General features: G+C 48.3%; 1 protein-coding gene across 4 annotated transcripts in view; it reads right to left on the reverse strand.

Annotated features, from left to right (window-relative positions):
* ORC5 (origin recognition complex subunit 5) overlaps positions 1-26,088 on the reverse strand; it is a 287,421-nt gene that overhangs the window by 187,670 nt on the left and 73,663 nt on the right. For all 4 annotated transcript variants that reach the window (XM_085653960.1, XM_085653959.1, XM_085653956.1 and 1 more), the window contains 2 exons: positions 6,097-6,145; positions 5,921-6,011 (listed from right to left, as the gene is read on the reverse strand). In XM_085653960.1, the coding sequence (XP_085510086.1) occupies positions 5,921-6,011; positions 6,097-6,145 (140 nt within the window). The remainder of the gene's footprint in view (positions 1-5,920; positions 6,012-6,096; positions 6,146-26,088) is intronic.

Consider the following 26,088-nt stretch of genomic DNA (forward strand, 5'->3'; position numbering starts at 1 on the left):
TTTTGTAGCCAGGCCCGAGGGCGGGGCATCTGAAACGTGTTGCTGTCGACCTGAGCCTGAGGGCTAAGGTGTTACCAGAACCTTAGGTTTGGTCGGAAGAGGGGTTTCAGTACTCACGGACCGCTGAGCCGGGATGACTGTCGTCTTCGGCATCGGAGTCATCGGCTTCGGAGACAGAGAGGTCTCCCTCATCAGCTTCTTGCTCCTGCTGTAGACTAGAATCTGCTCCTTAGATGTCCGGAATGGAGCTGCTTCCGCGAGACATTTGACGTCGAGCCAGACTATCACGGATGGTTTCCTTCAATCTGGAAAGAAAAACAGGCCTCGCAGTTCTTGTGTTCATGCTCTGGGGAGAGGCAGAGTTTACAAACCTTGTGTAAGTCCGTGTGAGGGAACTTAGCACCACGCCCGGGGCATTTTTTGAAAGGAGTCCTTTCCACTGACTTCAGACGTGTCCGGCGCGGATAGGCCCAGCGGCCTGCATCGCAGATAGAGGTCAAGGATTTTGTATTTTCTGAAGATACGCGACAAAAGGGAAAAACGATCGAGACAATAACGTCGAGTAGAGAGGGATTGCGCATCGAAGGGGGGTTTGAGAACGACACCAACCTGCAGCACAACGAATCACATCTGAACCGGATGGGGGAAAAAAAACAATCTAGGGATGGAGTTCATGCCCATGTGCACTATTGTCCTAAGGAGGAGTCACCTACCTCGTGACTACAAAGACTTCTTCCAAGACAAAAACAAAGTGCAAACATCCGAGCCCAACACCAGATGGCGATCTATGCAAAAGTAAACGATCTACAGCTCATATGCCTCGAACTTACGTTTACCGCTGGATTCATTAAGCGGATGACAGCATTTTCGTTACTCTATCCTTGCCCTGAAGAAGCCCTTACGAAGGGTGGAACGCGTAGGCAGTTTGCACATTTGTACAAAATACATTGAAAATAAAAATACTTGCAACAGAAACAGACGTCAGCTAAACCAACTCTTTTTGTGTACTGTACTATTGTCGATCTTTTGTGTTGCCTCTCATCAGCTTTTTCCACCAGGGACATGCCCTGATGTTACAGCCAAAGGTGAAGAGCCTCTTGACATAAGGTTCACGACACCATCCCGCCCCGATTGTTGCAGTACCACATGGTGGTGGTGTGGTCCGTGAACACCTGCACTACCCTTCCTCTGACAGAAGAAAGGAATGCCTTCAAAGCAAGACGAATCGCCCGGAGCTCCAGAAGACGGACGTGGAGCCCGGACTCCACCGGAGACCAGAGGCCTTTGATCTCTGCCTCTATCATGTGGCCGCCCCATCCCTGGAGTGACGCAGTCCCCACTGTGAACTCTCGTTGGGAAAGGGACCTGCCATTGACCCAATCCTGGTCCTTTACCCACCACTGCAATTGGTGTGCAGGGCCCTCCAAGATCTGAACGCAATCAGAAAGATTACCCTGATGCTGCGCCCACTGGAACTTCAGGTCACACTGCAGAGCCTGCATGCCACCTGGCATGATCCACCAACAGGATACAGGAGGCCATGAGGCCCAGCAGCCTCCGGGTCATTCTCACCGAAATCTGGGATAGAGGCTGAAACATCAGTATCATAGCCCAAATATCCCGGACTCGCTGCTCGGGAGGATAGGCCAGAAACTGCGCCATGTCCAGAACCACTCCAATGAAAAGGAGCTTCTGGGAGGGAATCAGGTGTGACTTCGGCATGTTGACTGAACCCCAGCGAATGCAGGAGGTCCGCCGTAGTCTGGAGGTGGGAGACAACAGCCTGGTGCGAGACCACCTTCAACAACCAGTCGTCGAGATATGGGAAGACTGGAACCCCTGATCTGCGCAGATGAGCTGCGACCACTGCCATCACCTTAGTGAACACCCGAGGTGCGCTGGTAAGGCCAAAAGGGAGCACAGAGAACTGAAAATGCTCGTGGCCTACTGTGAACCGTAGGTAACGCCTGTGGGCTGGCAGACAAGGATGCGGAAATAGGCATCCAGCAAGTCCAAATGCTACCATCCAGTCTACAGGGTCAAGGGCAGACAGGACCTGACCCAATGTCAACATTTTGAACTTCTCCTTCCGGAGGAAGCGGTTGATGTTCCTGAGGTCTAAGATAGGACGCAGGTCTTTGTCCTTATTGGGTACCGGGAAGTAGTGGGAGTAGCAACCACGACCTACTTTCGGCACCGGAACGTGTTCGATAGTCCCCTTGGCCAAGAGGGCTATAACTTCCTGACGGAGAACGGCCAAATGATCCTCTGACATGCGATGGAATGCTGGTGGCATGGAGGGAGGGGTAGCCTTGAAGGAGAGAGAGAGAGAGAGAGGACCACCTTCGGACTATCTGCAAAACCCACCTGTCCGACGTGGTGTGCCAGTGAGGAAGGTGATAGCAAATCCTGCTGCCCACTGGCGAATGATCGCCCTGAAAAGTCGGACTAGGAGGGCTTGGAGGCTGCTGCGGGAGGGGGGGCGCATTGGTAGACTGGCTCGCTCTGGCCCCCAGACTCATGGCACTAGGTCCCACGTACCAGGTTAGGCAGCTTGCGCAGGCGTGTGGCTCTGGGTGGAAAGTGGTGAGGCACCCCTTCCATAGCCACGAAAGGCAGACTGCATGGGAAGAGAAGCAACTGCGAGGTCCAAAGATCTGGCCGTAGCCCTAGAGTCCTTGAAGTGCTCTAGTGCGTTGTCTGCCTTGTCACCAAACAGGCGACAGCCATCAAAGGGCATGTCCAAAAGTGTAGATTGGACATCCCCAGAGAAGCCATAGGTCCTCAGCCAGGCGTTGTGCCTCAGGGATACCAACGTGCAAACCGTTCTGTAGTGGGATCCAGCCCTCACCGAACGGTGAACTATGGTGCGTCTCGACCCTCAGCAACAGCTCGGGTGAGTACGACCTGGGCCTCCTCTGGGTACTGTAGCAGCACCTGCACAACTGTATCCCACACCATGTGTGTAATGGCCCAAGAGACATGCGGTGTTCACCGACTGCAGTCCTAAGCTGGTGGGAGAAAACATCTTCCCAAGATGGTCCAGCTTCTTGGATTCCCTATCTTGGGGAGCTGTAGTGAATGCACTACCGTTTGAGAACGAGGCTTGGACCACCAAGCTCTCAGGGGTAGGGTGTTGCGAGAGAAGAAGTGGGTCGCCCGGAGCCGGGCGGTGGCATCGGGCAATCATCCTGTCCACAGGGGCCCCTGTGCTGGGCTTGGACCAATTGCCCAGTAGGACGTGAGTGAGGGCCTCATTGAAAGGCAGCAGGGGCTCCGAAGAGGCTGCTGCCGGCTGAAGCACCTCAGTCAGGAGGTTAATCCTGATAGCCACCGTAGGAAGCTCAAGGCCCAAGGCCTCAGCCTCGCTACGCAACACCACAGCGTAGGAGGCTCCCTCCTCCGTAGCCCTGGTAAGGGGAGAAAGCATACCAAGGTCTGGAGAAGTATCCAGACCACTGGCTTCACCCAACTCCTCTCTCCAGTCCTCTTCCAGCTTGTCTGCCAGAGGATCAACAGACACCTCCCAGTCCTCCTCACCTTCCCCTGGCTGCCACTCAGGGCAGAAAGGAACACAAGGAAAGAACAGTGGTACAAAAGTACCAGTCGGCACCAGTACCAGTGTCGATAAGACGCTGGTCCGGCTCCGTGTCCAAATCAGGGGTGAAGCTGGGGTCGACGCCGGCAGGGGTAACAGCCAGCGTCGGGGGCGTTGTCACTTGGATCGGTGCTGGGGAAGATATCATGAGGTCGACCAGCATCGAGCTGGACCCAGGCTTGGATCTTGGGCGGCCCACCGTGCCAGAGCCAAAGCAGTAGGCCTCGAAGACCCAGAGCCCCCGACAAGAGTCCGCGGGGCCCGAAGGTGCGCCGGCAGAGTAGGGCTGCTCAAAGATGCCGTGAAGCGCTTCATAGAAAGCTCGAAGCTGGGCATGGGATGCTCTGGCTCTCGGAAAGGGAGGAAAGTGCGGAGCCATGCCAGCAGCAGGCTCCGAAGGCGGAGCTGGAGAGAGACGACGCTTCGGGTCCTACATTGCGTCGGCGACTATGCTTTTTCAACTTAGTTTTGTGCTTTGACTTACCGGATGACAAAGACTTGACTGAAGAGTGGTGATATCTCCGCGGCCGGTCCCTGGACCTCCCTTTCAACCGGCACCTCGAGTGGCACGGAGCCGACTGCTGGGCCTCCAGAAACTTTCAGGACCGCTCCCTCAAAGACTTCGCGTTCACGACCAGACAGTCAGAGCACGACTTTGGGTCGTGGTCGCACTCCAGGCACCGGTGGCACATGAGGTGCAGATCTGTGACTGACAACTTGTGACATGAGTCACAAGGCTTGAAGCCGATCCGAGGACTGGACATCCCTTGCGCACCAGGGGTCGGAAGACTCGAAAAGATGTTGACAAAAGTCAAAAGTCAAAAAAGAGTTAGTCAAAAAGTAACTGAGGGAAACACTCTCCGGATCTGCGCTGGCTGATGTGGAAAAGGTAGCACGGACATGGCACGTCCTGGTTCGTACTTTAAATCTAGATGGTTAGATGCAAGACTAAAGCTTAGGATTCCGAGTTTTCACATACTGACTAGAACACAGCCTTAACGTCCCTTTGAGATGGCACAGGGCTAGGGTACGACAGACCTAACACCATGCAGTTGACACAAAGGACACTGAACTGGTTTGTGGATCATATATGTTGCAAGTTTATTTATTACACAGGGTGGCTTAGCTTATGCACGATCCAGGTCTCGTCGGTGGGTTCATCAAACAGTTGATATCTATCCTGAAAAAGCTAGAGCAGTCTTGTTGATGGTTTTAACACCAATGCTCTTATACTCTTTAAAGCTTGTTCACTTAAAGTGGGATGCCATCCTAGGCTTTACTTTGAATCATGCTCCTGACAAGTCTGAGCAAGACCCTGGACAGTCTCCACAGTTGCTGAGGATTTCAACTGTCACTTGAGAGATTAAGGAGCACCGTCACTTCATCAAATAAGAATGTAATGATTTCCAGTGTCCTGAAGAAATACCTTTTGGCTCAAAGATCCACTATCTGGAGACCTGTGCCCATGTTTAAGGCTTTAGGATTGCGTTATAACTCCCACCATGAAACACTGAATAAAATAAAAAACACATTCACAAGAATAATTCTTCTCCTTTGACATTGCATGTACCCAGGTAGAGTGGGTGGATAACAGACCACAAAGAAGCCCAGCCCTGTCTGCTGACCCCTTATTGGACACTCTTCTGGCCTCACTCTTCCCCTCCAGACGCCACATGGCACTACACTGGGGATGGGCTCTCAACCTATGTTGGCACTTTGCTGAACAAAGCCGCAATTCTACCCAACAGGGTAGCGACACTAGGATGCTGCCCCCTCTGTCACAATGCAGGTGAAGTGTCTGTTAGACCGGTCAGCTATAAGTTGGCATTCCCGCAAACATTTTACCTTCTCCTTTGTTTTGCTAAAATAGATTTAGTTGGCCTTAGAACTGTGTACTTCACCACTGACATCCAGGGCTAAAGTGCTTGTGCTCACTCCCTAGAGTCTGGTAAAATTGCCTTACACCTGATTGGCATATGTAATTTACTTATAAGTCCCTAGAACAATAGTATTGCATATACCCAGTGGTAGATTAAATGCTATTAGTAGGCCTGCAGCACCTATTGTGCCACCCACTTAAGCAGGCCCTTAAAACAAGTGTCGGGCCTGCCATTGCACCTGTGTGCAGTTTTAAACTGTCATTTCAACCTGGCAACATAAACCCCTTGTCAGGTCTAAAACTACCTTTTTAATACATACAAGCCATCACTAAGGTAGTGAGATATCCATCTCATTTTTACATTAAGACCAAGAAGTGTTTAATAAACAAACAAGGCTTATGTAGGAGGATCGACAGCACTGATCTAAAACACACACTGTTACCTGGATATTTCTCGAAGATAAACTGTCTGCATGGCCTTCTTTAAATGTGGTTCAATGTTCTTCCAAAGTCGCCGTGTGTCATTTTCCTTTGCTGCAAGAAACCAATGTAAATCCTGAATTACAGGCTAAACCAGGATTTACAAATCGTTCTAATAATTTATAAGAAAAATGCCTACCTTCTCCTTTAAGCACTGGTTCACAAAATTTAGGAAATGTGAGTGCTGCCTGGATAAGGAAAATAAAAAGTAAAAAGTCAGTTGTATGGCTTAGAATTGGAGTTTCAGATTGCCGTCTCAGATGCCTAACAAAGCATATTCTCAGAGTAACATTTTGCCTTTTTTCCCTGTACCATCACAATACAAAGCTCCCAAGGAAAAGCACGTCCCTAGAAACACTTCACATTCTTCATTTCTTCAGTCAAAAAAAAATCATATTTCTAAATTCTGTTTGTCTGTGAAGAAAAACATAGGGTGCCTGGCACAATATCAGCATTGCCAGCCATCCATTTTTGTAATTTACCTCTCTGGGCACCAAAAGGCATTTTCCACCTTCATGGCTCCACACCAGCACAGAGTGAAACAGGCTTTCGTTAAACAGTGGTACTGTAGCTGAACCAAAAACTACCAGCATGTGCCCCTCTTGGCGAGAACTGGTAATTGTTTGTAAAAACTATACCTTGCAATGCGAATATGAAAATCTTCGACAGTCAACCAGTAAGAACAGAGACCCAGAGAAATGGCTTATGGATGGTAGTTAAGACTATGCTAACCAATGAATCACAAAGTGTGACACTCCAGAACAATCCTCTATCCTAGAATCCCCCCCCCCACCCCAACAGTATATTCCTGTTAGTCCAACATATCCACTTGAAGCATATTATATCTGCTAACAGACACTGCTAATCTACCTGCATCTGATAAGCGTCTATTTCCATCATACATATTCACCACAACCCTAATAAGTAATTTATGTGGCATATGGACTCCAGAGCCATGCAAGTACAATTACTCTTTCGAGTAAACTATAATATTTTGGTAGAGATGGTATATACAGCACTGACAGAAAAGGACACTCTAAGACGATCGCCTATGGGTTAGGCGGCATTGGTTCTCTAGTACGATATAGCGGTATACATGTTCTGGACCGCTCCAAAGAGACCAGCACATTGTTCTGTCATCACTAGACTAGATGAGATGACCAGAGATGGGCCCATCATTGCAACAGCATTGATCTTAGGGGGTCCAAATAGATGAATAAAATTCCTGTCCCGTCAATGATTACACTACCCAACAAGAACGTTTTTGATGCATTCATGTGAGGTACACTCAAAGGTGGTTGTTAATGGGATACTGGTCTTGCTGGTATGACGACATGCAGCACATGACTCGTGATGCACACACAGTCAGTGGAGTGAGATTATCCACTTACGGGAGAAGACCTAAACCTCCATGCTGCTCGTCCAAGCTACTTTTCAGAACCAGGAAGTGCAGATAGATTTCTAGGACAGCACGCCATAATGAACAGCAAGTGACACGGGGTATCCAAGGTGCCCCAGGGTCTGTTTAACTCAACATGTGATTAATACTTTCTATTATTTTCACCAGATAATTTCAGTGGTTTAATGCTTGGCTCCTCCGTATTCCTATAGAGGCCCATACTTACGTTTGTGAGGGAAAGCCTGCGGGTAAAGCAGATAGAATTACACTACATATAGTGTTAGGCACTGTGTGCTGTGCCCATAAGTGTTCTGCACGTGTTGAATTACTCCTGTACACACTCTTACTTTGCATGTTGTTTGGACTTATTGTGTGAGTACATGAATGGTTGGCTATAACCGCATCGCCACTTTAGGTTACATATATTAATGTATATATGTGGTATCTGTTTTTCTTCTCACAGGTCCACTTTGCCCATAGCAAGCGAGTCTCCAGACCAAGAGGCACAGAGGATAGCACAAAAGGAGAATGGATATTTACAAATAGGTGCCTCCCCGTGTAGAAGGGTGAGAAAAATACGGTCCTGAAGATACGCCGCTTGACCTCGGAAGGCAGTCTGGTGTGAAACATGTAGACCATGTTTGTTGGACCACAAAACTATTAGGGTTCAATTATTTCTCATAATTATTTTAACCTCGGCATGAATCCCCATTAAATACATATTTTAATGTAGTAATTCATAGTCAATTTTGTTTTCACATTGTTTCTGCTCATTACACTACACCCACCAGTATGAAGGACGCACTACAATGGACCATGGACAGTGAAAAGTTCTCCTTACAAAACAGAGACCCATTTTGTGTGGGGCCTGCTAGACATTGCACCGCCCACCTAGCGTGGAGCAGAGCCCAGGATGATGGATGCCACCCATGTTGGTGGGAGTTTATGTTCTTGAACACAGGATGCTCCAAGTAGACCAGTTCGAGGTTTTTTTTCACACCGTAATATTTATATTCCAGTTAGTCTAACAGTTCTAGGATAGTGGGTTGTTCTGGAACATCCACAAACAAAACACTAGGAAGTTAACAAGGAAATCAACAAGAAGGAACACCTGAGTCAAACAAAATAACTACGCTGAACAAGGATATCATAAGATTTAGCAGAGAAAAGCGTACCCATACACCGGTACTAATTATCAACTGGACAATCTGCAAACAACCACAACACAGTGAAAAAAAAAACAAAAAATAAGACCACAAAGGTGGTCCTCAAGTTCAGACTAACGGAACAGCAATTAGGAAACTATAGTGCCACCTGCAAGTTATGGACGGCAGAGGATGGGGTACTTCTCTCGACTTGGCACACTTTTTTGGATACCTCCTATGGGAGTCCTGCATAGACCAATGTATCCAAACAACTATTTTACATTTTTATGAAGAGGCAGGGGCAAGGAAGGAGGCAGGCCACAAAGATAAGATGGTCAAGTACAATGGGAAGTAGATTGTCATGCATCTGAGGGGTAGAGAAGCAACACTGAGCATAAGCAGAACCTGATAATAAATCTGAAAGGGTGTTGACGGAAGCTGAAAAGGTGGTACTTAACAAGAGACTTGGATTTGCACCAACTCCTCAACCGGACTTAAATTACATTGGGAATGATCAGGATCCTTTCGGGAAATCAGACTCCACACAGTTATTATAGCAAAACCCATTACACTGGGGGGCTACGAGCCCCCCCTGCCCCCACCCTCCCAAATCTAAACTTCCGGCAGCAACTGCAGTTTAAGGGTTGACATTGGAACATGTAGTCTTGGAAGACATTTAAACTAACCCCACAAAAAAAAAAAAAAAATTAAAAAAAAACCTTCCACAACATGCCCAGCGAAGATCACAAGGCATTATCCTCCCTTGCTAAAGATGACAGTTTAATCATAAAACCAGCAGATACCTTTAATTTCTTTCTTGCAACAATTAGTTGAGACACAAAAGAAACAGATTACCAGCATGGATTATAACAATAGACATGGAGGCTCTTTCTACCAGTATCCCGCTGGATTAAGCTTTTATTCATTGATTAACTACTGAGGAATACTAGCTGGCAATAATGAAATTAATTACTTACCTGTAACTTCAGTTTTCAAACATTGGTATTTTATGTATTCACATGCGTGGACCATTCCCAGTCATCAGGCTGGGAACCCCCGGTACGTTGAAATAGCAGTATACATTGTAAAATGGGCATAGGCTTGAAACGTATATTTAGTAGCACATCCACCTCATTTAAAAGAACCCACACTTCAGCCAATGAGATAGAAGCTTAAGCAGGCCTACTCCCTCTAGAGGCCACCATAGATCAGATTTCAAAGCACAAGAGTGAGAATAATACAGGATGAGCTTTTGACCTGGAAAGAGTTGTTCGCAGGAGACTATAAAAAAAAAAAAAAGTTACCAATGTCGGAAACCTGTATTTGAAGCATTCATTGCTGCATCAATATTGAAAATTAGTTAGTTGTCCTTTCAATAGGAAGTCTCTCACCATAACTCTTATCCTCAGGAACACGTTCCAGTAATTGAGCAAAGTCATTCCACATCTGGAGATCATAACAACCTAACATGCCAGGGCATTGTCTGCCTTAAAGGGTTGTTGCCATAGAGGAAATTCTCCGGACTAGATTGTCAATATGTTGGTTAGCCTGGTCTGGTGAAATAGATGAAGGCATTATTGGGGCTTTGGTTCTTCTGAGCTGCTGAAGCAAATCACTGAATCCGATCTAGTAGGACCATTGAGGCTAGCTAAAGCTGGGGCCTTGTGTTTCTTCTCCAGATGAGGTATCACAGCTGAACGGTAGCAGGTGTCTTTATTAGTTTTAGACCTTCTGACCAGACAATCAAGAATGGGTATAGACGCAACGTATTTCCGAGGCTGGCCCTTTAAGTCATGAAAAAGCATGGTTGATCTACAGAGGCCATTGGTAGGTTGAATTTCTTGGCTCCTCTTTCAATCATTGAATTACATTTACAGATATCTGTAGCATCTTGTGAATTAGTCTATCATTTCCTCCTAGGACAATGAATTCTCACACATGATCATCTCTTTCATCACAGACTAGTGGTAGCTCTACTTCTCCTATATCAGAATATGTAGAACCATTAGAGTAACCTAATCCATACCTTCTTCATGGACCGATCTCCTTGGCATTGGCAGAGGTAGCGGTGATGGTGGCCTAGGAGGTGAAACTGGTAAAGTGGGAGGATGGGTGTAGCAGGTAACCCCATGTTAGGATTATTTGTTGGTTGCTGCGGTAATAACATTAAAAGTGTCCATCATTGGTTGAAACATTGATAAGAAAGCCATTGGCACCTGAAACACATCTGGTTCTCTATAATAGCTAGGTGGTTTCGGACTTGAATCAATTTGAGTACTCACAGACTTTTACTCCTGCTGACACATTCACTGTAGGACTCCTCAGACCTCTGCTTCCTCTAAAAAATAAGGGACCCATTTCTCATCCAATTTTGTTGGTCTGTGAGTCATCAGCGAAGCATAATCATTAGCCTCTTTTTGATCCGCCTGCAAAAGTTCACTTGCTGGTAAATTGTTCACCCTTGAAGGTGAAAAAACATTCCCTCCCATATCCTTGACCGGCTCCGTGGTTCTCAGCGGTGATTCAGTCGACGGCGACTTAGTCTTTGGTATGGTTGTTGACGACGGAATGCTAGATGTCGACAGTCGTCATTGACGGAAAGCTTGTCGGTGTCATTGTCAATGGTATCTTTGTAGTCGACGATGTAGTTGCAACGGTCTCGTCGTCAACTTGGTTTCCTTTGAGGACCTTTTTTATTACAGGGGATTCTCTGTAGCACTTAGATACCGGAAACTGTTCAAGTCTCCTCTGGAGTGCTGCCTTCATGCAAGTGCTTGGAGGGGCACAGCTCACAGAAACTTCCCCTGAAGAGGGCACAGCTCCTTTAGGAGGAAAATTCTCTTTAATCATAAGAAATAAAGCCAGCCTCTTTTCTCTCCCCTGGAGAGTCTTAGTTGAGAAAGACTAACTAATCTTACATTCTGATGACTTATGTTTAGGATATATACAATAAATAAACAGTGTGGTTATTAGTGTAAATCTTCTTGCTGCCACAAGATAAATGGGTCTAAAAAAAAAAAAATCTCTTCTCCGTCAGCGATGGTGACATTTGGTGACAGTTGACTCTCAGACCAAAAGATTTCCCTGTACCAGAAACTGTAACACTTCCCTAAAAATAACTCAGTACAGTAGTGGTGAAGATGGGGCCAGTTCAATTGCAGGGTAGACCAAAATGGAAACAATTTAAGGTTCACTGAAAACTTTGACAGGCGACTCCCTCACACACGCTGTACAGTAGAATTTGGAGCTATGGTAGCTGGGGCAGGGGGGGGTGTGGGGGGGGGGAAAGAGAAGAGCTTAAGCTTCTGCCTAATTAGCTGAATTTTGGGTTCATACTTGGATTCAGGCCTATGGCCATTTTTCATTGTATACTTTACACTGTATATTGCTATTTTAATGTACCGGAGATTACCAGCCTGATGACTGGGAGGGATTCAAGCATGTGAATACATAAAAGATCCAACGTTGGAAAACTTGTTGTTTCAAAGAGGTGTGCTGTGGAATTAATTGCAAATACTAGAAGGGAAGGAATAATATATAATTTATTAGCCTACTAAATGAGTGCAGGGTTTAGAAAAGCATTAGGCTCTAGAATGTCATTTAACATTAAAAACTTTTGTAAAGGTTGTTTTCATTAACAACGTTAACTGCGATTGTATTCTCATTCGTTCGCGTTACCGTACATCTTATCCGCACAACTTATCTGCAGAAGATTAAGTCTTTTCTAATAAACTTTCTAAAAAGAAGTCCTGATTTATTAGTGCAACGTTTGAGTGTGTGGTCTTCAAGACGAATGGATCGTTTTGATTACCACTGTGCCCCTGAACTTGTTTAAACTGGCCTGCTGATCAGTAACCAGAAAGCACTGCCTGCGAAAAGAATAGCTTGGTGTGTGTGTTATGGCTGCAGTCTACTGGCTTCTCTAACTCAGCGTGAACACTGAACAAAGTCCGAGGGTCTGAAACCACAACTCTGCAATACAGAAGTAAATTTCCAGAATAAGTATCAGGGCGAGACACAAGAGGGATGTGGCAGGTACAGGCAGACGGCTGTAGTTGTATAGAAGCCCCTCTGGCTGCACAATGCAAGCACTGGAGTGGAGGTGCACAGATACAACCAGTAGCATTAGGTGAGAGATGAAATACTCCACTGGGCTAAGTCAAGACATGACTGACGTCTCCAGAAACGGCTGGAAGAGCTGGATCAAAAAAAAGCTAATGATTTAAAGGGGGTCAATACACAGCCAACTATGTACACTGTTAATAAGACCTAAATCATGCTGGGATCTACTGGGCATTGCTACTAGTTTTATATGGCCATTTCGAATCAGTGTGTTGTGTCAGAAATGTCTCTTGAATGGTAAATGGCCATTCTCCCCTTCCCCGAGTGCCCAATTGTCCATGAAACTGGTATCCTAACTTATTTCGGTCCTAGTGTGAAGCTAACCTAGCACATGCGGAGGTCTAGGCCTGTCCTTGACAGCATGAGGTTCAGCACCTGTCCTGTAAACTGGAAGGGCTTACCTAGCATACCCTCACAGTAGTGACTACTGTCCCTGCCCTAGATACACCCCCATAAAGGGGTGGTGCAGTGAGTACTGTGTTTCATGAATCTCTGGCAGGGCCAGACCTTGGTCTCAGTGTCACTGAAAGTGTGGGCTAATGACAACTCTTGTAAAGTTCCGCTGTTACGAGAAGCCCAGAACCTTGCACTGACACCCCATGTGCATTCTGGCTGTATGCTCAGTGTATATGTAGCACATGTATGGTAGCAAGACTCTGTACGTGGTGCAGTCCAGCAGAATCCCTTCTGGATTCCCCTGGTCTGGATGCCCCTGGTTTAGTCTGGCACAAAATGGAGGGTGAGGGTAACTTTGTCAGACAGTGTAGATGTATTGTCAGCATTCCTGTGGCTAGTGGATAGAAACCAAGACACTGAAGTGCCTAGGTCAGTGAATGGGTTACCTTTAGAAATTCCATGAAGTTCATATTAGCAAAGGGCTTAGAAATAATTCTCCCTACTTTTTTTGTAAGAATCTTTGGTTTTTTTCATTGAACAATACAATAAAAGTGAAGGTAACAAGTAGGATGACTCACAATTACAGGCAGAATCTCACAATCTACAGCGAGTACCATCAGGAACAAAAGTCATTATACAGAAGAGTAGATCTAAATATCAGTCCCCAATTGTCACATACAACTCAACATTGTTCTGCTAGAAATGTTAGATCCGCTCCGTAACCCACACTGCGGGCTAGCGAGCCAGTCTTCGGTAATATAGGAACAGTTTCATTTTTAGGAATAAATGCACAACAGTAAGAGAAACAAAAATAGACCACGTTTGTGTACCTAGCCTATATCCCACATCCAACTAGATTCATTCATCTTAATCAGTGATGTTTGGCAGATGGTAGGACTGAGGAGTCCGACTGCAGTTTTTGTTGTTCAAGGTGAGGAAGTTTCTAGGCAGGGTCTGCCCTTTTGTCTCAGATTACTGTTGCAGAAAGTCTGATGACAGCCAGGTGCAGAGAATGAATATGCTACTTACCAGTATGCATCTGTTCTTGGCATGTAGGGCTGCTGACATTCATATCTGTGCATAGATCGCGCTTAGTGTTGGGTCTGGATGTTTGCACGTTGTTGTCCTGGAAGAGTCTTCGAAGTATCACAAGATAGGTGACTCCTCCCCTGGACTACAGTGCGCATGGGCATCCTCTCCATCCTTAGATTGTTTTTCGCCTTTTCGCCATTGTGGCAGTGATGGAGTAGATACAGTAAGTGATGACCATGCTATACAGTAATTGAGGGCTGCAGCTGCTACAGGCGCCGGGGAGGAGGGTGGGCGATATGAATGTCAGCAGCCCTACATGCCAAGAACAGATGCATACTGGTAAGTAGCATATTCAGTTCGAGGCATGTGGGCTGCTGAATTCATATCTGTGCATAGAATACAGTACCTCCTATTAGCGGCGGCTACCAGTGCCAGCTGCAGCAGTCTGAAAAAGAGTTTTGAGAACAGCCTGTCCTACAGCTGCCTGCTGTTGAGTGTACATCTACACAGTAGTGTTTGGTAAATGTATGTACAGTGGACCATGTGGCTGCTCTACATATTTCCTGTAAAGGAATGTTTCCCAGGAAAGCCATGGATGCCCCTAACTTTCGTGTTGAGTGGGCTCGTGGGGGAATCGTTAGTGTGAGTTTAGCTTTTTGATAGAAAATTTGAATACATTTAACGATCCATCTGGCTATACCTGCTTTGGAAATGGCGTTGCCCTTGTGTTGTGGAGAAAAGGCAACGAAAAGTTGTTTTGTCTTCCTAAAGTCCTTAGTTCTGTCTATATAGTACATGAGGGCCCTCTTTACATCTAGTGTATGGAGCATTCTCTCTGCGACATTTTGTGGATTTTGAAAGAAAACAGGCAGTTCAATAGTTTGATTCATGTGGAACTGCGATATTACTTTAGGCATGAATTTGGGGTTGGTACGTAGTATGACCGTTAAATGAACCTGTATGAATGGCTCTTGAATGGTTAGTGCTTGGAGTACACTAACTCTTCTTAACGAAGTGATTGCTACTAGGAAAGCTACTTTCCAGGTGAGGAATTGAATCTCACATGAGTGGAGAGGTTCGAAGGGTGGACCCATCAGTCGGGTGAGGACCAAGTTGAGGTTCCACACCGGTGCTGGTGGGTGTCTTGGGGGAATTACTCGTTTAAGTCCTTCCAAGAAGGCTTTGATGGCAGACACTCTGAATAAAGAGAGGTGCTACCTGTTTGAGATAGGCTGCTATTGCGGTTAAATGGATACGGATTGAGGTGTATGCCAGATTGCATTGGTATAGGTGTAAGAGGTAACAGATTATGTTTTGAATGGATGCGTCTAGCGGGTTAATGTCATTGTTGGTGCAGTAAATGACAAACCTCTTCCATTTAGCTGCATAGCAAGCTCTGGTAGTGGGTCTCCTGGCCTCCTTGATGATCTCCATACAGTCAGGTGGCAGGTTTAGGTAGCCAAACTCTAAGACTTCAGGAGCCAGATTGCCAGGTTCAGCTGTTGCGGATCTGGGTGCTGAATTTCGCCATGGCTCTGCGTTAGGAGTGCAGGTCTTATCCGCAGCTTTTGATACGGCACCACGGAAAGTTCCAGAAAGGTGGTGTACCATGGCTGGCGCGCCCACGTTGGAGCAACTAGGATGAGTGTCAGTGAGTGCTGTCGCAGTTTGCGTGCCACCAGCGGTATTAATGGCGCTGGGGGAAAAGCGTACGCAAATCTGCCGGACCAGTTCATCCATATCGCATTGCCATGCGATTGTGGATGTGGGAACCTGGCGGCAAAGCTTTGGCATTTTGCGTTTTCGTTTGTGGCGAATAGGTCAATCTCTGGATGACCCCACTGTTGGAAGTACGGTTGGAGCACTGATGGGTGTAGCTCCCACTCGTGCATCTGGTGGCTGTGTCTGCTGAGCAGATCCGCCATCTGGTTGTCCTTGCCGGGGAGGTGTTCCGCCATGAGGAATATGTTCCTCTGAATGGCCCACTTCCACATGCTCTGAGCCAGATGAGACAACTGTGGAGAGTGTGTTCCTCCCTGCTTCTGTATGTAGTACATGGCAGTCATGTTGTCCGTCCGGATCAACACGACTTTGTTGCACAAGTGTACTTTGAATGCCTTCATGGCGAGGAAGATTGCCATCAGTTCCAGAACGTTGATGTGCATCTTCTTTTGTTGTGTCGTCCATAGTCCCTGCACTGAGTAACTGAGAACATGAGCTCCCCATCCCTGGAGAGAGGCGTCCGCTGTCAGTGTTATTTGTGGAATAGGCTCTTGGAACGGTCGGCCCTTGCAAAGGTTTTGTGGATTCCACCAATAAAGAGAGTTGTATGCCCGACCACTCACCAACACTAGGTCTTTTAATTGCCCGTGAGCCTGATTCCATTGACGTGCCAAGCACTCCTGAAGCGGGCGCATATGTAGTCTCGCGTGTGGGACTATGAAAATGCAGGAGGCCATCATGCCTATCAACTGCATGAACACTCGCGCAGGAAGGGAGTGTTGAGGTTTGAACTTTGAGATCAGCATTTGCATGCTGTTGATCCTCACTAAATTTGGCTGAGCTGTGGCTGCCAGAGTGTCTATGGTCGCACCCAGGTACTGTTGTACGTGTGCGGGTTGGAGATGTGATTTTGGGTAATTTAGTGAGAATCCCAGACTGTGAAGAAGGTGAATGGTGAGGGACATGTGGCTGGCACATTGCTGGGCTGACTTTGCCTGAACAAGCCAGTCGTCCAGGTAAGGGTAGACGTGAATGTGTTGTCTCCGTAGATGTGCAGCCACTGTAGCTAGGCACTTGGTAAAAACCCTGGGTGCTGTTGTCATGCCGAAGGGGAAGACTTTGAATTGATAGTGCTGTCCCTGAATAGTGAATGAGATATTTCCTGTGTGACGGGTGTATGGGTATGTGGAAGTACGCATCTTTGAGGTCTAGTGTGGCTAGGAAGTCTCCCTGGCTGAGCAGCGGGAGAACCTGCTGTAGGGTGAGCATATGGAAATGCTCTGACAGAATGTAGTGGTTGAGGGGTCTCAGGTCTAGTATAGGTCTGAGCGACCCGTCCTTTTTTGGGATTAGGAAGTACAGAGAGTACACCCCTGTCCCCTGCTGGTTGATGGGCACGACCTCTATTGCACCTTTTTGCAGCATACTTAGCACTTCCTGCTGCAATAATGCCAAGTGCTCTACGGACATAGGACGGTGCTTTGGCGGTATTGTGGGTGGAGTGGAGGTTAATTCGAGACAGTAACCGTGCTAGATAATATCCCTGACCCACCTGTCCGGGGTGATGGTATTCCACGTGGACAGGAACCGCTGGAGTCTCCCCCCCGACAGGTGTTATGTGGTCGGGGGGAAGGGAGAGGGCGTCACCGTTTGTTCTTGGGCGAGGACCTGGTGTTGCCGTAACCGCGTCCTCTGCCCTTGGTGCTGGAGCCACGATATCCACCTCTGTTGGTTTTATCGTAGGTACCCTGTGTGCCCCCTTTAGTGTATTGCTGCTGTGTGCCCCCTTTAGTGTATTGCTGCTGTGACCCCTGGCCTCTAGCTGCTCCCCTATTCCCAGGGCGACGAAAGGAGCCACTACGAAAAGTCTGCGTTTGCAGAGCGCCCATTGACTTCGCAGTGTCAGTGTCCTTTATCTTTTCTAAGGTGGTGTCAACTTCTGGGCCGAATAAGTAGTCGGGGTTGACTGGCTGATTCAGGATGTGGTTTTGAATCTCTGGTTTGAATCCAGAGATTCTCAACCAAGCGTGTCGTCGTAACATGACGCTGGTGTTTATCGCCCTTGCAGCTGTGTCGGCAGCATCTAGTGCGCACTTCATGGATGCGTTGGTAAGAAATTGTCCCTCTCTGATGAGGAGCTCCACTGCCTCATTGTATTCGTCTGGCAGATGCTGGAGTAGTGACTCTAGCGTGTCGTAGTGTGAACGATCATAGCGAGCCAGGAGGGCCTGTGTATTGGCAATGTGCCAGATGTTTGCTGCTTGAGCTGCAATTTTCTTGCCTGAGATCTCCAGCACTTTGGACTCCTTGTCTGGGGGAGGAGCATCACCTGTTGGCGAGTGGGCTCGTTTGCAAGCGTTAGCAACCACCATGGAGTCCAGAGGTAACTGACCTCTAATGTACATGGGGTCCCCGGGCGCAGGTTTGTATTTTTTTTTCAATCCTGGGGTTTAGCACCCGTGCCCTGGTTGTTTCCTTGAAAATGTCCTTTGCAGGCTTGAGAACACCTTTCAACATGGGCAAAGTTTTGACAGTGCGCTCGGAGGAGGCGAAAGTGTCCACTAAGAAGTCTTCCTCAACTGTGTCAGAGTGGAGTTGTACTCCATGATTGGCTGCAGCACGTTCTATGAGGGCATTGAAGGTGGCAGTGTCCTCTGTGGGAGATGTTTTTGCGCCGTAAAGCTGCGTGTCCTGGGTATCTGTTGCGGCACCCTGGTCTGTAGGGTCATCCCAAGCTTGATCTGGGTCCTGCTGCTCTTCAGGATCGATATCCCTAGGGTAGGTGGTATCATCACCTATGTAATCCTCCATTGCGTCCGTGTCGGAGGGCGTAGGAGAAAAGGACTGGGGATCCTGATAGGAGGTGTGCAAGCGTTCGTATAGAACCGGTTCCGACTCTGCTGGCAGTTTCTGCTTCAGAGGGATTCTGTAGGAGTCGAGGCCTGCTCTGGCGTGACCTTCCGTTTTCGGAGTATGAGTCTGCCAGTGCTGGCGTCGATGAATTGAGACTGTGAAGGCTCAGTAGGAGAGTGTCCAGTAGATGGGGACTTTGTCTGGCGGACACGTGTTCGGATCTCGAACATCTTCGGCGCCGTGGATGGCGGCAAACCAAAAGTGATGTTGGTTGGTGCCGAGGGTGCCTTTGGAGCCTTGTTCGGGTCGGGGCCCGACGTGGACCGGAGGGCTGCCTGTTCCCTGATGCGTTGCAACGACGCTGCGACTTGCCGCACCGAGAAAGGCGAAGGTTCTTTGGTGCAGAGTGGTTCCGTAGAGGTAGGCGTCGACTGCTTCGGAGCCACATGGTCATCGATCCGAGGAGAGGTATCAGTGGTCGTCGGAGCCGATGACTTGACGCGTGTCGCTGTCTTGGAAGTGGACTCAGATGGAGCGGCCATTTTGAGTTTGGTGGTCGGGGCCGACTGTTTCAGTGCCAGGGGCCGAGGCGCTTTTGTGGGACCGATGGCCTTCCTTTTCGGGTCGGTACCGATATCTGCTGCAGCGAGTTCGGCGCCGAAATCCCTCTTAGTGCGTTCGGAGCCGATGGTCTGTGCAGGCGTCGAAGGAGTGGAGGTCTTCGAGGGCTTAGAGCCGACCACTGCCAGTTTCACTTTTGGTTTCGGTGGAACTGGTGCGACGATTGGTTTCGGTTTCATTGAAGGGAAACCAGTCTTTTTCGGTAATAATGGCTCATGCTGGATGTTCGAGGCCGGGCCCGAAGAACTTTGGGATTGATCTCGGGTAAGGCCCGAAGGCGATCCCTTGACCGGAGCCGTAGAATGACGCACTTTGATGGCCTCCGTTTCGACGGGTAGGCCTGGCTCTTCACCAGAGCTATCTTCTTCGGCCCCAAAGGCCTCATCGTAGTCTCCTACCTCGTCGACGGCTTCTTCCCTGTGAAAAAGCGCTTCATCGGCGTCCTCCGATCGGGAATAGTGTTCGGAAGCGGGGCTGGAGTTTACTTCTTCCACGCTCTCAACATCTTCGTCCTCGGTGCTGAAGATGTTGGCTGGGGCCGGTGCCGATTGCTGCACTTCTAATCTCGCTGCCCTTCGATTCCAGAGAGTCTTCTTGGATCGGAATCGGGCACAGGCCATACATTGCGATTCGTCGTGATCCGGCGAGAGACATTTGTTGCATACCGGGTGGACGTCGATGTGTGGGTATTTGGCGTGGCATACAGGACACAGTTTGAATGGGGTCCTCGATTCCATCGTCGATGTAAGGTCGATGTTCGGATTAAACGGATCCGAAAACCTGGAAGAAGTTTCTAACTAAGCAAGAAAGCAGTCGATCCCGAGCGGGAACAGTACCGACGAAAACTAAAGGCCTTTTGGCCTTAAACTAAATTTTCCTAACTTGAGCTAAGATAAGCACATCCGAACCCAATGGCGGAAAAAAACAATCCAAGGATGGAGAGGATGCCCATGCGCACTGTAGTCCAGGGGAGGAGTCACCTATCTCGTGATACTTCGAAGACTCTTCCAGGACAACGTGCAAACATCCGGACCCAACACTAGGCGGCGATCTATGCACAGATATGAATTCAGCAGCCAACATGCCTCGAACCTCCTATTTCGATGTGCTCATGTTTTGGGTACTGCAGCATGGAACCAGCCCAATACGGTCAGCTATGCGATGCATCACTTTATACAAAGGTTGCGTCTGGAGAGCAACCCAAGAATAATATTTGAAAGAACAACCCCAAAACCGTTTGGCATTTGAAACTGTAGATCCACATCCCAACACTGGAAAATGTATGTAAAATTTCTAATGTGCTTCAGTTCCATGGTCTTCATGATCTATTAAGGGAGTACTCTGTAGAACACTCAAATAACTGCTGTGTGACTATGGATGGTTCTGCATGACAGCCAGTCTCCTAGCGGTGAGGGAACATTACCAGAAATTCCGCACTTTCTGCTGAAGGAGCAGAGGGTCTGCATAGTGGTTAGGCAAATGCGGGCATGCTGAGAGAAAGAAGGAAAGTGCATGGGCCTGTAGAAGGACAAGACTATGCAGCAGGAAAAACCCAGTATGTTCACAATAAAGTGGACTACCTTAGAGAGAAATGCCAGGAGTGATCCATGTCATGAAGGGGATCCAGGTCTCTAGGCAGCTCCTGTGTTAACCACGCTAAGACTTTACAAGCAAAGGTCCCACCATGTCACTTTAAGCAGCTGAGGTGATGTCCGATCATACTGGAAGGTCACAACTGCGCGTTGGCCTGTAGACCGCAACTGGCTTGCCTGGGTACCTGGTGTGCACTCAGCCAGGAGAGCCACAACTACTGAAGACATTGTGCTGCTACCTACCGTGCTAAACTCGTCGAGCGACTCCTGTTCCAAAGGAAAGCCACAATAAAGTTTACAGAAGTGTGGAGCTGCTATTATTGCATAGGGCAGGGACTTAAGCTGGACCCACCACACTTTCTTGGATGTCATTCAGAAGGCAAAGCAGGGCTTAGACTGTGAAAGAAATGAGGGAGTAAATGCATGCCAACGAATCTGGTGCAATGACGTGACACATTTGCCCACATTAATGCCTGGAGTGAGACCAATATATATGAGTTGCGCATTTAATCAGTAATCTTGACCTGTCCCCAATACATGCTTCTGCCCACTAGACAGAACAGACTATAACCATTAAACTTACCAGAGCATGCAAACAGTACTGAAAAGTGGGTGTAGCGCTTACTAGAGATCGTAACCAAGATTATAATCAAGTAATTGCAATTCCAGTTGAACTGTGTAATATTTAGTCCTGCTGTGTGATTAAACTATTTTCTTTTTACATAAAAGATGAGCACTGGTGTGGACCATACTTTATTGAATGTTGGTTGACTTGAGATCCGAGTTCTTGCCCCATCACACTCTTTACCTGAGAAGCCAGTGACTGCTTGCCTTCGCTGTCCTAAGCGAGCCAGTTGCACTCAGCCCAGTTTGCAGAGCCACAGCAGGACGAACACCAGCGGCAAACGACCTCTACCACCATGGTTGGGACCCAGTAGCCCATGTCTGCCCTGTGAATCCCAGCACCCCCACCAATCCAGCACCCCACTACCCCTCCCCTCCCTCCCTTCACACTGCCTCCCCACATCCTCAGCAGGGTCTGAAACACAGGAAAGGTTATTATGCAAAAGAACATATCTTCTCTTTTTTAAGACACTGAATTAATAAGGATTCAAGAGGGTTAATTTTTGCTAACAAAAAACAGCAGCTTCCTTATCATTGTGCCATGTCGAAATCAAACATTCACGCACACACTGCATGCGACAACAATTTAAAAACCCTTTACCACCTGAATCTTTCATAAAAACATTTTTCTAAAAGACTCGGTCATCTCTCCCTTCATACACTAGCTATATATAAGAAAAACAAGCAACAGCCAAAAGCCTTCCATCCCAAGGAGAAAAATGTGCTGGATTTGCAAGTCTACAGACCTGCATTTGATGAACATTTATATTCATCGAATGTTTAATTTCTTGCAGGTGGGGGCAGGCAGCGTGCACCACAACTCAATTTGGAGGACTGCAACTTAGGTTTCCTCATTAGACAATGACACAGAGTAAGACAAAGCTAGACAGAACAGGGAGAGAGACAGGAGTATCGAAATATACGAAAACAGACAAAGGGATGAAAACAAAGCATACCGATTGTGATAGACACAGGTAGTGTTGTGGAGAAAAGAGGCATGAAATAAAATTAAGACGAGACAGACGTAGTATTATTATTGGGCAACCTCAGCATTCTGCAGGGCTGCCCCGGGCCCACGCAGGGGGCCCTGCTAAGAGGGCGGCCCCACCTTAGTGCCACTGGATGGCACTCGACGAGTTAGCCTCCCAGTGTTACGGACCCTCGTGGGTCCCCCATCACTTCCGGGCAGGAGGGGGTGGGGGGTGGGGGGAGGTTCATATACCTCTCCCGCCCACTGGTCACCCTCTTTCCCAGCTGCCCTGACGCCGTTTGCTTTGTCCTGGTCTGGCGTCGGGCTTTCTTGAGCCGGTGAGTGCCTTGCTGGGTCATGCTCGCGGGGATCTGGGCCCTCGACTGCGCTAAAGTGATTTAGGTAGTCAGTACCTCTCTGGGACCGGGAAAGAGGGAATATTTGAGGTCGACGTCGTGGAATACTGAGGTAGTCCTGGCGAATAAAATGATTTATTGAAGGTAGATCTCTGTGACTGTTTACGCGTACGGATCAATTGCTTCGCCACCCTGAGTTGGAGGGGCTTGTCGCACGTGGGGTTCTCCATAGCTTGTCGAGGTAGATTTATACAGATTTCTGGCAGCCGTCTCAGACAAATTAGGGGCTGAATAACATGTAAACGGACTAATACAAAGCAATGCACACGTGCAGTTGAAGTTGCAGCTTTCTGGGGCAGTATTAATATTCGTTGATGATAGTTTGTGGAGTTTGTGTTCGCACATGCTTATGTACTCGTAATTGTGCGCCCGCCCCCCCCCCCCCCCCCGAGAAATTGGGGAGTAAGCCTAGGATGTCAAGCATCTCAACTTTGAGTGTTAACGGAGGGTGGGTGACTTCTAGTGTCTTTGGATCCCGTTTTATTAAACGGACATGGCTTTTGTAGAGGGTGAGGGAGGTTTACAGGGCGAATGACTAACCTTCAAGTATGTGGGAATCTTTTTTAAACTAAGGTAAATGCAAGATGGATGACTCTTCAAAAGAGTGCGAGTGTAGAGCTATGCGTTCAGTCCTCTCACTAGTATGGGGACATGAGCATTCCAAGGGCGCATGAGCGTTAAGGATCCCCAGCGGCGGTGGTCCTGTTTCCGAATGTTGACACCAGGGCATTGAGGAGGGGCTCGGGCAGTCCGGCTGCGACACTAGGAGGAGATACTGGACGGCGGTTTGCTCCTCCTCCCCCTTCAGTTTCAGGTGCTTTATGTGAGTCTGCTTGCCCGTGGGATCCTGTTGTGGCAGTGAGCATCATAGGGCTCCATCCCCAGTTCATTGAGGCCCCCCCTTATCAGTTGGAGGGGGCACGGGGCCGGTGGCTGCGTTGGGGAGAGTGCAAGGGGCTAGGCTCCCGGTGTGTGGTCACCCCGTGAGGCGTGTGTCGCGGTGCCGCCCTGGGTTAACCTGTGCTTCGGCGCAGGGTTGGCTCTTAGGGTGGCCTATGGGTTCCCCAATTGGCATGCTGTGCCTGCCTGGTCGGGCGACTCGCGTGTGTCGGATTGCTCTTGGTGAGCAGCGGGGCGTGGTTAGCAATTACCTTTCTTCAACATACTCATTTTGATGAGCGGCCGTCCGCAGCACAGCAGGTTGTGTGTCTGTGGTTGGCGCCGACGGTTCCTCACGCCCGGGGACACGCCAGTCCGGGCGTAGTGCTTGGGCGCCTGTTTGTCACGGGGGTATAGGCGGGGCTTTTTTCGGGCTGGCACGGGCTTCGTGCACAAATTCAACCTAGTGTCTGCCGCCCATTTTCTTTCTGATGTTTAGTTTCCCGCGGCTGGGTTGGTCAGATAGTTACTGAATTGCTTATTGGCTGTGGAGTCTGCACGTGGGTTTGCGGCTTGTGTTTTCGGTGGTTGATTTGCACTCCTCCGATGCATTGACATGTCATGGCTTTGCTACTTGTCTTATAGGATGGGTGGACATTACTAGTGAATTCGACAGAGCTGAAAGCTTTCGGTGTGCACGTGTGTGAGCCGGCCACCATGGAGGCAATCTTCATTAAGGGGTAATGTGAAAACAGCAGCCATCTGGGGGTAGGTGTCCACCGCCATTGCAGACTACCTCTTGGGCCAGAGTCAGACAATCACACAGGGTGAGGGGTCCATTTTGGTTGTGTCCGTAAATGTCTCTTGGCCAGGAAGGAGGTGTGATTTCTCGGTTATTGCCTGCTTGGGGCCAGGCAGGCTGACCTTTGTGTGAGTTTTGTGTGGCCATAGTGCGCTGCCGTGCAGCCTGTCGGGTCACCGGCCGGGCTCTTGGTAACGGCGAATAGAAGTTGCTTTGTGTAAGGGGCAGGCTGTGCTCCCAGTGCCAGGGTATGTAGTTGGATTGTTTTCCGACTACTTATTTGCAATCAAAGATGTCTTGTGATTCATAGGCCGGGGAAGAAACCTGCAGCATCTTGGCAACCTCTGTGGCAATCAAGAAGAACCCAACACAGATGTAAGCGGTTAATTTTTAAACACAGCCCTCCTTTTCACGGTCAACGTTATTATATTTGTTCACAAGGTGATGAAGTGCATACCTTTCACCTAATTTTTTTTTTTTTTTTTTTTTTTTTTAATATGTCTGCAATATATTTCAGAGCACCCTTGTACCGTGTCAAAGCGTTGCTCTTTAAAACGAAACTTTTCTGTCTTACACCGTTCGTAGGGTTGTATGTATACGTTTGAAACCCCTACACCATGGCAAATGGGGCCGGCCGACGACTAGAATGAGGTTGTTCTATGTCCTAAAAGCCAGATCGTGGCCTTTTGTACCCTACCAGTCCAAACCGGAATAGATTTACCTTATGCAACTAACAACCATTGATAAAGCCAGTGGTCCTGACTTGATGTACGTGTAATGTTAGGTGTTTAATTGGAGGCAAAGTGTTGGGTGGCACACTAGGCTAAGCACAGAATTTTAGCATACATGTTTTTAGCAGTTTATCATGATAAGCGTTACTTTGCCTGCGATTACATGCAACCTGAGATCGGAAGCGAAAACATATTGACAGCGTTTTCAGTTAGGAATTTATTACGCCTATTCGGAGTGAGAGTAGGGGGTGTGGTAGCCAGCGTTTTTGTGCATGCTCATGGGCCTCCCAGTTTGTTGTTATGGACGGCGGACTGCTGTTTTGTGCGGTTGCGATGGGCGGGGCGGCCCGTTTACACCGCCGTAGGTCCACCCGCTGGACATGTCTGAGTAATTAGCAGGTTTACCCGTTGGTCGCATCTCACCTAGGCGACTGGAAGTCATTGCTCTCTTTGGTATTTGCGGGGGTTGGGGGACCCCCCCCAACTCACAGGGGGAGGTTGCGTTAGTGTGGCAGAGAGGAGGGCAATTTGTTTGGAGTTGCTTGGCGTGATAGGCATTTGAGGCCAATTTGGTGGTTTGATGCATACTGTTGCCCTGATTGCGGAAGTTTTGGCCATGGGCAGGGTAAGGGCCATTCTGGCGAAATGGGTCCCCCGTGGGCAAAGGGCTACATCACAGCCGGGCACGGTAAGAGCGGTTGGTACAGTGATTTTGACCAACACTGCCGCGCCCCCTCTTGCCTCGAGGATACTGGTGGGAGGCCTGAAGCTCGCATTACATATTGCCCCTGCTGCTGATAGTAACACCACAACTAATCACTTCGGCC

This window comes from Triturus cristatus, chromosome 4_1 (genome assembly GCF_964204655.1).
Source record: "Triturus cristatus chromosome 4_1, aTriCri1.1, whole genome shotgun sequence".
In the NCBI taxonomy this organism is placed as follows: domain Eukaryota; kingdom Metazoa; phylum Chordata; class Amphibia; order Caudata; family Salamandridae; genus Triturus; species Triturus cristatus.